Source organism: Myotis brandtii, unplaced genomic scaffold (assembly GCF_000412655.1).
Source record: "Myotis brandtii unplaced genomic scaffold, ASM41265v1 scaffold125, whole genome shotgun sequence".
Classification (NCBI taxonomy): Eukaryota; Metazoa; Chordata; class Mammalia; order Chiroptera; family Vespertilionidae; genus Myotis; species Myotis brandtii.
In genome coordinates, this window is record NW_005354385.1 from 5786794 (window position 1) to 5797597 (window position 10804).

At 36.8% G+C, this 10804-nt stretch overlaps 1 protein-coding gene across 1 annotated transcript in view; it reads left to right on the forward strand.

Moving 5' to 3' along the window:
- Positions 1–5: 5 nt before the first annotated feature.
- RIF1 (replication timing regulatory factor 1) overlaps positions 6–10804 on the forward strand; it is a 66397-nt gene continuing 55598 nt past the window's right edge. The window contains exons 1-7 of the mRNA XM_005859393.2: positions 6–94; positions 897–975; positions 3932–4028; positions 5238–5365; positions 5458–5552; positions 6816–7005; positions 8870–8962. Coding sequence (XP_005859455.1) covers positions 6–94; positions 897–975; positions 3932–4028; positions 5238–5365; positions 5458–5552; positions 6816–7005; positions 8870–8962 — 771 coding nt within the window. The remainder of the gene's footprint in view (positions 95–896; positions 976–3931; positions 4029–5237; positions 5366–5457; positions 5553–6815; positions 7006–8869; positions 8963–10804) is intronic.

Here is a 10804-nt window from a genome sequence, read left to right on the forward strand (position 1 = left end):
GCGGGATGAGCCGCCGCGGCGTCGCCCGAGGTGCAGCTCAGGTGTGTGTGCGGGAGGAGCAAGTCCGCTCCCGCGTCTCGCACTCCGAGAGTTTGTGAGAGTTTGCTTGGAAGAGGGCATGCTGGCTGGAGGAGTGGTTTTCCGTGTAAGTCGCGTCTGTACTGGGACAGTGTGGCAACCCGGAATTTTTTTAATCGAGTTTTATTTTAATTGCAAATGCTTTGTAATATCTCTCCTCCCCCCTACCCCCGGGGCAAACCATGGAGTTTTCTGCAGTTGGACCTTGCGAGGAGAGGATAACAACCGGTCTAAAACGATAAAGATGGTGCATTTGTGAGGAGGGATAGGTTTCCCTGTTCCCTCGTCGCATTGAGCAGAGGTTCTCAACCTGTGGGTCGCGACCCCTCTGGGGGTCGAACGACCCTTTCACAGGGGTCGCCTAAGGCCATCAGAAAACACATATATAATTACATATTGTTTTTGTGATTAGTCACTATGCTTTAATTATGTTCAATTTGTAACAATGAAAATACATCCTGCATATCAGATATTTACATTACGATTCATAACAGTAGCAAAATTACAGTTATGAAGTAGCAACGAAAATAATTTTATGGTTGGGGGTCACCACAACATGAGGAACTGTATTAAAGGGTCGCGGCATTAGGAAGGTTGAGAACCACTGACATAGAGAAACTGTTGAAACTTGTACAGTGGATGCAGAAGTAATCCTAAAGGTTATTTTTTTGCTTCAGATGTATGTTGCTTTCTATACTTACACTGTCTTAAGCACTAGATCAAGTTAATTTGCCAGGCTTCTAACATAAACTTTAAACTTTAGGGAGTGATTATACTTTTGTGTCTATTTGCCTGAACTTTTTATTTCTGCTTTTAAGTCGTATTACTGGAGAAGATGGAAAAGAAGTCATTATAGAAATTGAGAAAAAACTTCCTCGGTTATGTGAAGTTTTAAAGGTATGTGTTTCTGTTTATTCGTAGTTTTTTTTATTTGTGGGGAAACGTTTTACCAGTTTACTCCTAAAAACTTTGAATTTAAATAAAGTGAAAGCATATTACAGTACTTTGAGTTCCCTTATAGTTTTCTCTCACTTCATCTAACTCCATGTCCCTGTAAGGTTACTCTTTAGTCCCCATTTTGCAGAACAGATTGGTTTAATTTGTCCAAGGCTATCTGAGTCCAAAACCTTTGCTCTTAATTTAAAAGCAGTGATCGGAGATTATTTCATCTGTTTTATCTCCTTTTGTAGGAATGTACTCCTAAGTAATGACTTTATAATTTTGTTTTTGGTGTATTTATTTATCTTCACACACCCTTAGTTTTGCTACTCTTGCCTGGTTAAGAACAGTTACGAAGGTTATCTGTATCACGTGTTTATAGAAAGGTGGTAGAGTTTAACCTCAAACTGAAGACCGATGTTCTTGTCCTCACTTGAGTACCCTGTAGCTTTGTGACCTTCCTTAACACTTTAATTTTCTTGTTTTTAGAATTAAGAGGTTGAACGCAATCGTTAAAGTCCCTTTGAGTGCTTATTTTTATCTTGTTTTTGTGCTTTTAAAATATAAGTTTTCTATCCAAATATTCATTGTACTTTTTAGCATGATTTCTAACTAAATGTTGAGGCATTTGAGGTTCTGTCTACCTCAGAGTATCCTGTTACAGTGATCAGGAGCGTACTTTATAGTGTAGTAATTAATTAGTTCAAGACATGAATAGTATTGTCATACAATATCAGTGGTTTTACTTATTATCCCATTTTTCTTTGTCATGTTCCACATTCCAGTAGTATAATCATGCTCTGCATAATGATGTTTTTGTCAACAACTTGAACCAACCGAATATACAATGGTGGTCCCATAAGATTGTATGTAATGAAGCTGAAAAATTCCTGACATTTTAGCCAGCATAACGCTATAGCTCAAGAGTTACTCTTGCCCTAGCTGGTTTGGGGCAGTGGATAGAGCGTCAGCCTGCGGACTGAAGGGTCCCGGTTCAATTCCGGTCAAGGGCGCACATGCCCGGATTGTGGGCTAGATCCCTGGTGCAGGAGGCAGCCCATTAGTGACTCATCACTGATGTTTCTATGTCTCCCTTTCTTTCTAAAATCAGGTGTTTTTTTTTAAAAAGTTACTCTTGTGATACTGGTGTAAACAAACTACTATGCTGCCAGTCCTATAAAAGTATATCACATATAATTATGTACAGTGCATATAATATTTGATAATTATAATAAGTGCTTATTGGCTTATGTATTTACTATATTATACTTATTAATCATTATTTTAATGTGTACTCTTTCTGCTTATAAAAAAAGTGCTGTAAAACAGTATTGTAGCTTGGCAGCAGCCTCATACATCTCACACTTACCACATCTCTTGATTGTATCGTTTTTCTTGTGCTTGATTTAATCTCATGTTTTATAAAGGCTTGTAGCCTCGGAGCAGCAGGTTATATCATATAACCTAGGCGTGTAGTAGACTATACCTTCTAGGTTTGTATAAGTGTGCTCTATGATGGTCGCACAATGATAAAATTGCCTAATGTCGCATTTCTCAGAACATGCCCCTGTCACTAAGTTGCACAAGACTATTTGATGTGATAAAAACATGCATTTTCATATATTTAGTACTTGACAATGTGTAGGGTCAGGAACTCAATTGCATGCATTTTGAATCAAGATGCACTGTTTTAGATAGGGTTTGTAACTAAAATACCTGATGAATAATTACAGTTGACTGTTGAACAACTCAGGTTAGAGGCACTAACCCTCTCTTCCTCCTTGTAGTAAAAAAATCCACATAACTTTTGACTTCCCTAGAACTTAACTATATTTAGAAATGTCTGGGTGAGTATAATACTGATAGGACAATCAACAGAAGCTTTATGTGTGAATTACTAAGCACTAAAAGGATATTTGAATTCTTTTAGAATAGGAATCATACTAGGTGAAATGTGTTATTTAGAATTCTGCTAGTATTATTTCTGTGAACCCACCACATTCTTAAAGGTAAGACACCATTTTTAAGAAACGCTTTCAGGCATTATGTATTTAATAAAAGTTTATTTACAGACACATGCTAGCTATTATCCAGGAGATATAGTGGTAGCTCTCAAAGTCTTTTTTTCTTTTTAGATATGTCTTTATTGATTTTTTAGAGAGGAAGGGGGAGAGAGAGATAGAAACATGGATGAGCCGGCCGGTGTGGCACAGTGGTTGAGTGCTGACCTATGAAATAGGAGGTCATGGTTCGATTCCCAGTCAGGGCACATGCCCAGGTTGCAGGCTCATGGCCTAATTGAGCTGGCAACCTAGGCATGTGCCCCGAGTGGGAATCAACCCGAGACCTTTTATGTTTGAGTCTGTTGCTTACCCATTATGGAAGGGCTTTGCTCCTACTGTTAATTTTCTGTCTAGTGTCTTTAGTATCTCCATTTGGTTGACTTTTCCTTTGCTTTCAGATATGTGAAAATGTTCTTTATCTTTTAAGAAAAATGTTCTTTTTTGTTATCTTTTATTTATTGATTTTAGATATAGGTAGGAGTGGGGGAGAGGGAGAGAGAGAGAAACATTGATTTGTTCCACTTATGTATTCATTGGTTGCTTCTATTATGTGCCCTGATGGGGATTGAACCCGCAACCTTGGTATATTGGGGCAACACTCTAACCAACTGAACTACCAGATCAGGGCCAAGAAAAATGTTCTTTATTTTGTTGATCTTTATATAGTTTCCCTCTTTGCCAAGCTATATACATGGACTCCTGGTCTTATTTCATTTACTTTAAAAGATTTATTGATTGGTTTGATTAAAATGTAATTTTGCTTTTTAATCAGACTTTGCTGTCTAAAGATTGATTCACAATTGTGTACTCATTTGTAACAAGTGTGTGATTTTATTTTATTTTCCCTATAGGCTCACATTTCCAGTCAAAACTCAGAGCTCAGTTGTGCTGCTCTACAGGCCTTGGGGTTTTGTTTATATAATCCCAAAATTACCTCAGGATTATCAGGTAGTTAAATTTATTATGACTTAATATTCTTAAGAGTTTATAAGTATATACTTTGATGTTTAGAAAAGTACTGTTACCTCTGTTAGATTCACAATATATTTTTAAAAATATGTTTTTATTTTAGTATTTTTTTTTTTGGAGAGAGATAAAAACATCGATGTGAGAAACATTAATTAGTTGCCTCCTGTATGCACCCCAACCGGGGATCAAACCCAAAATCTGGGTATGTGCCCTGACCGCGATTCAAACCAGCAACCTTTCGGTGCATGGGACAGTACTCAACCAACTGAGCCAAACTAAACAGGGCTGATAACATAATTCAGATGTTTAGATTATTATTGGAAAGCTTTATTTTTTCTTAGACATAGCTCTTTGATAATTGTAAAATTTGCTCTAAAAGAAAATAAGCTTATTTATAAATGTTAGGAAACTTGAACATTCTCCTTTGGAAAACTCTTATCTGCTTTAGAAGTTAATTTAGATGGTCACTTATTTTGTATAAGCACATACAGTAAGGAATGTGCTGAATTAGAATGTTTTTACATAGTGGTAAGTGGGATGATTTGGAACTAAAAATGGTAATGAAAACAAGACTTAACTAATGCTTTCTAAGTTTTCAACTAATTGTTGCTCTAAGTTAGCAGTTTGACATGGTAAAGGAAACCTAGGAAATGATCTTTAGAGAAGGGAAATCATGAATTAGGGAATAAAGATGTCAGAAAGTTGTAAACATCTGTTTTCTGAGGGAGAAGTTTCTGTTCTTTTTAATGTACAGGGTGAGGCAAAAGTAGGTTTACAGTTTATATGGAAAATAATAATAAATAATAATACAAGAACAATCTTTAACATGCTCACAACTGTAAATCTACTTTTGCCCCACCCTGTATAGAAATGGCAGCAATCTAAAGTAGTTGTTCATTTTGAGACAGATGTAGGGTTCATAACTTCTTGCCAAAAATTATCTTGTATGTTCAAATCTACTAATGATATCTATAAAATTAATTGCACAAAATATCTGATTTAGAGTCTACTATTTTCTCTAAATATACCATCTTACCTATTTTTGTGTTTTTGGAAAGTAGTTTGATATCAGCATTGGTTCTTTGGTCCTTCTCTTTGGATATGCATTTAATTTTTTTCTCTATTTTTATATTTGGTGTTTTAAAGGACGTAAACTATTCCACATAATTAAAGCTGTTTGTTTTTCAGAGAAAAATATTCAAGAACTGCTTTCAAAATTGAATGATAATGTTAAGAGTTCAGACAAAAATGTACGTACGAGGGCACTTTGGGTGATATCCAAGCAGACGTTCCCCACTGAAGTTATTGGCAAAGTAGTGAGTATAGTTTTTGTATATGTCTTCTTAAATACATGCCATTTAAAAAAAATTCAGGCTTACTTGATTTGAATTTATTTTCTATCTTTTAGGTACCCAGTATAATTGATTCATTAGAAATAGTATTTAATAGAGGAGAGATGCATTCTGCTGTTGTTGATTACGAAGCATTAAATGTCATCATAAGGTATGAATTTGGATGCTCTGCAAATTGGAAGAATAGTTTCAGGAAGTTCAGAATTTACTTCAAGGAGAGGACTTTTGGGACTTGAATTTGAGTTGGACATTAAAGAGGGAAATGTCTTCTAGACTAAAAGTCTCAAGAAAAAAGTAACAGGAAGGAGGAAATATATGTGCTTAAGTTAGTAGGTCTCTTTGTTTAATTTTACTGAGATAGTCTTAAAAATAAAGTCTTGGTTAGGCTGCTGTTGCTAACAATTCTGGGTTTAAAAATTATTTCTTGCTTTAGCCGGTTTGGGTCAGTGGATAGAGCATTGGCCTGCGGACTGAAGAGTACTGGGTTGTATCCCGGTCAAGGGCACTTGCCCGGGTTGCTGCAGCCGATCAGTGATTCTCTCTCATCATTGATGTTTCTATCTCTCCCTCTCTCTTCCTTGCTGAAATCAATAAAAAAATGTTTTTTTTTTTTAACAAAGGAAGAGATGTTGAATTTATAGTAAATGTAAACACATTAAAAAATGTGTTTCTGGCCTAGCCAGCGTGGCTTAGTGGTTGAGCGTTGACCTGTGAACCAGGAAGTTGAGGTTCAATTCCCAGTTAGGGCACATGCGCAGGTTGCAGGCTGAATCCCCAGTGGGTGGTGTGCAGGAGGCAGCCGAGCAATAATTCTCTCATCATTGATGTTTCTATCTCCCTCTCCTCCTTTGTTCCTTTCTGGAATCAATAAAAATATATTTTTAAAAAATTATTTCTGTTAAAGCTTTGGCAAGAGTTTTAAAAAAAAGTAGACTCCTAAGTGAGTTATAGTGGGTAGTTAGGATGTAAGTAACAGTGCTTAGCGGGAGATGGCAGACCAAGAAAATTCCTACTTCCTTCTCATCCTGCTCTTTGTTGATAGCCTTTGTTTTAAAGTTTTCTTTAGTAGTTGAGCTATTTGCTCTAATTAAATGTTCTGATGCCCTCATTGATCCTCACATTATATCACAGTTCTCTGGCTATCCCATAAGAACATTGAATTTACTTGTATAAAAATAATTAGTATTTAAAAAAACTTTAAAGACAAAATACCTTCTTGTTAAAAATGTATAAGAATAATACAGAAGTAGAAAAATTAGCCAGAAAAAATAATTTTTGTGTGTGTGTGTGAATATATGTACATATTCTAAAACGTTCCATACCATGCGTATTTCTGTGTGTGCTGCTTATTTTCCTGGTAGTTTAGACATAAAAGATGAGGTCAAAATAATTTATTCATTGATTTCTCTTATAGGCTAATTGAACAAGCCCCAATTCAAATGGGAGAAGAGTCAATTAGGTGGGCAAAACTGGTCATACCTTTAGTTGTTCATTCAGCCCAAAAGGTACATTTGCGGGGAGCGACTGCCCTAGAGATGGGAATGCCATTGTTGCTTCAGAAACAGCAAGAAATAGCATCTATCACAGAGCAGCTTATGACTACTGTAAGTATTACTTTTTATAAGGATTTTTTGAATACTGCATTGTAAGGTTCTTCATCATGCTTAGGGCTCATATTGGTATAATTGTACTGTGATCTAGGAAATTCTCTTTGAATTAAAACAATGAAATGCTTAAGTTAGTGTAGGCATACTGCTCTTGCACTACAGTAAGGAAGGGAGCTGTGTATTCAACGTTACTATGATCCAGGCATTTTATACAATCCCTAGTGAATATTGATTGAAAGGGATTGCATTTTTGGAAAAGGGAAAGTATTAACTAATTCAGTGCTATTTTATAAATTTAGTGTGCATAAATGTATCAGCTGTGTAATTTTCTAAAGTTATTATTTGCCCCAGGCTTTAGGTTTTTCAACCTTTTTTCTTGTAACAGATATTTATTGAACACTTATATGTTGGGTGTTGTTTTAGACACTGAGTATACCAGTGAACAAAAGGACTTGTGGAGCTTATTTTCTAGTGGTAGAGATAATAAAGTATATAGTAGATTTAGTGAAGAACATTATGGAGAACAGCAGGAATTAGACCGGCAGAGTGTCATTGGAGAAGAAGGGTGAAGTGATCAGGGAAGAAAAAGAATGGGTATTTGAACAGTGATTTGAAGATGATACAGGGGATAGCTCTTCGGAGGAATCATGAGAGCAAAAGGCCCTGCTCTGATGGTTGTGTTTAGTAAACACTGAGCAATATAATAGTGGAATTCATGAAGGTGAGGAGTAGGAGATGATTTCAGAGAAACAGAGAGCCAAATCACATTGGGGGTCATTGTAAGACTCGGTTCTACTGAAAATCATATTTGAAGGTTTGAGTCTAGGAGTGGTACTAACTTGGGTTTTAAAGGGATCGCTCTGCCTATGTTGAGCATAGACTCTAAAGGGGATTGAGTAGGAGCAGGGAAACTAGTTAGGGCATACTACAGTAATCCAGACAGTGAGGGAAGCTTCCAGATTCTAAGTCCTGGAGTTTTATCTGTTCATTTTAAAGTTACTTCATACTAATATTGGAGTCTAATGAAGTATCTCCCTTGTTTTTGCAAGTTTTTTATTCTGATAAGTTTATTTTTAAGAGCATATGTAAAATTCTTTATAAATTTGAACTACAGTTTCTCAGTCTTATCCATGAAGCTATTAATGTATTTTTAAAGTTATCAGAGTGATAAAAAACATTAACTTGAAATCTAATTAATGATATGCATGCTGAAGTTTTTAGGGAAAAGAATAATAGGAGAAAAAAATTTAAGCTGGATTAATGCAAGAATGGCCAGATTGTGTTAATAAAAGCATTAGTAAAATGTTAATGATGATTTATATTTGGACATCCTATCTATGGGATATGCTAATTGACCCTCACGCTGTTGCAAAGATGGTGGTGCCCACAGCCAATAAGGAGGGAATATGCTAATTGACCTCCCTGCTCTCAAAGATGGTGGTGCCCACAGTCACAAGATGGCCGGCAGGGGAGGGCAGTTGGGGGTGACCAGGCCGGCAGGGGAGCAGTTAGGCATCAATCAGGCAGGCAGGCGAGCGGTTTGGAGCCAGCAGTCCTGGATTGTGAGAGGGATGTCTGAATGCCTGTTTAGACCCGATCCCATAGGGATCCCAGATTGGAGAGGGTGCAGGCTGGGCTGAGGGACACACACACACACACACACACACACACACACACACGCATGAATTTTGTGCACTGGGCCTCTAGTTTATTATAAAACTCAGCTTTGCTATATGTAAGGAAGTTTTCCTTATAAAACATTGGTTAAAGTTATTTGGCTAAGATAATCAGCCAATTTGACACTGCATATTTTTTCCTTTCTAAGAGTCCTTTTGGTAAATATTTTTGCTTTTGTTTGCAGAAATTAATTTCAGAACTCCAGAAGCTATTTATGAGTAAAAATGAGACATACGTTTTAAAATTATGGCCTTTGTTTGTCAAACTTCTTGGGAAGGTAAGTCCACATCTAAAGAATAGTTCAGTTTTACATACTAGATCCTTTCATTTCTTAACTTTATTTACATAGCATAATCAATCTTCATTATTCATCATACCATATATGCAAATTTACCTGTTCACTAAAGTTTATTTGTAAAGCTAACATCAGTACTTGTTCAGTATAATTTCCTAAATGTATTACCAGTGTGTATAACAGACATGCAGAGTGGCAAAAAAATTTGAGTTCCCCAGTACGTTTGTTCCCAGCTGACCATGAATAAGGTTATGCTCTGCCATTTTGTTTGAGTTCTCTATATTCTCTAAACAAATGTCCTTTTCATGATCCATTTAGTGCCATATTTTTCACATTTTGTGCTTTTTCTTGACGATCACATCGTTTAATGGCCCCCAAGCGTAGTGTTGAAGTGCTGTCTATGATTCCTAAATACAGAAAGACTTATGTGCCCTGTGAAGAAAATATGGATATTAGATAAAGCTTTGTTCATACCTGAGTTATAATACTTTTGGCCAGGAGTTCAATGTTAGTGAATTATGTTTAGATCAGCAACAGAATGCATATACTACGGTGGTTCCATAAGATGATAATGGAACAGAATTCCTATTGTCTAGTGATATCATGTGTTTGTGATGATGCTGGTGTCAAACCTGTGTTGCCAGTCGTGTAAAAGTATATCACATACAATTTTGTATGGTACATAGTATTCGATAATGAATAAATGACTGCTAACTGGTTAGTGTATTAATTGTACTATTACTATTTTAGTATACTCTTTCTGCTTATTAACAAAAATTTTGCTGTGGAATAGTATGCCATGTTACTCTGGCAGCAGCCTCATACATCTTGGTCTTACATCTTCTCTTGATTGCATCAGTTTCTCTTGTGCTTGATTTAATCTCATTTTTTGTACATTAGCATAATGTACAGGTATACAGCCAAGAAATTGACTATACTATATAGCCTTGGTGTATAGTCTATACCATCTAGGTTTGTGTAAGTACACTCCATAATGTCTGCACAACAGTTGCCTGATGTATTTCTCAGAACCTATCCCTATTGTTAAGCAGTGCATGACTGTATAAGTAAGGTGTCTTTTAAAAAATAATCCTAAAGCAAGGTTGTGTATGGATTGATTAATGAAATCTGACCAGAAGCTCGAAGGAACCTAACTCTGCATTTTTATTAGGATCTTTGTGTCACAGCCCCAACTTGCCTATATTCAACTCAATGATAGTATTGGTAGTAGTACCTTAAGTTGTATATAGTGGGGATGAGGGATTTTTCAGTACTCTATGTATTGACAAACAAAAGGTGACTTTCAGTTATGAATTACATGGTCCTTACTGAAACATAAATCCAATAACTTAAGGAATCTTTTATACAGTATTTAGGTGGTTTTTAGATAAAGCCATTTTCAACAGCAGAATTAAATAATCAACTTCATTCATTTTCCTTCTATTTTCTGTTCAAATAACTTAATATTTCTGTTTTTCCGTGAGTATGAACCTTGGGCAGAGGGTCTTTCCTCTTTCTCTTTCATTTTTATTTGAAAACTAGAGGTCGGGTGCACAAAAATTTGTGCAGTGGGGGGGGGTGTCCCTCAGCCCGGCCTGTGCCCTCTCGCAGTCTGGGACCCGTCGGGGGATGACCACCTGCTGGCTTAGGCCCGCTCCTCGGGGGATTGGGCCTAAGCTGGCAGTCAGACATCCCTCTGGTAGCCCGGGAGCCCTCGGGGGATGTCCACTTGCCAGTGGGGAGCAGGCCTAAGCTGCAGTCAGACATCCTTAGCGCTGCTGAGGAGGCAGGAGAGGCTCCCACCACCACTGCTGTACTGGCAGC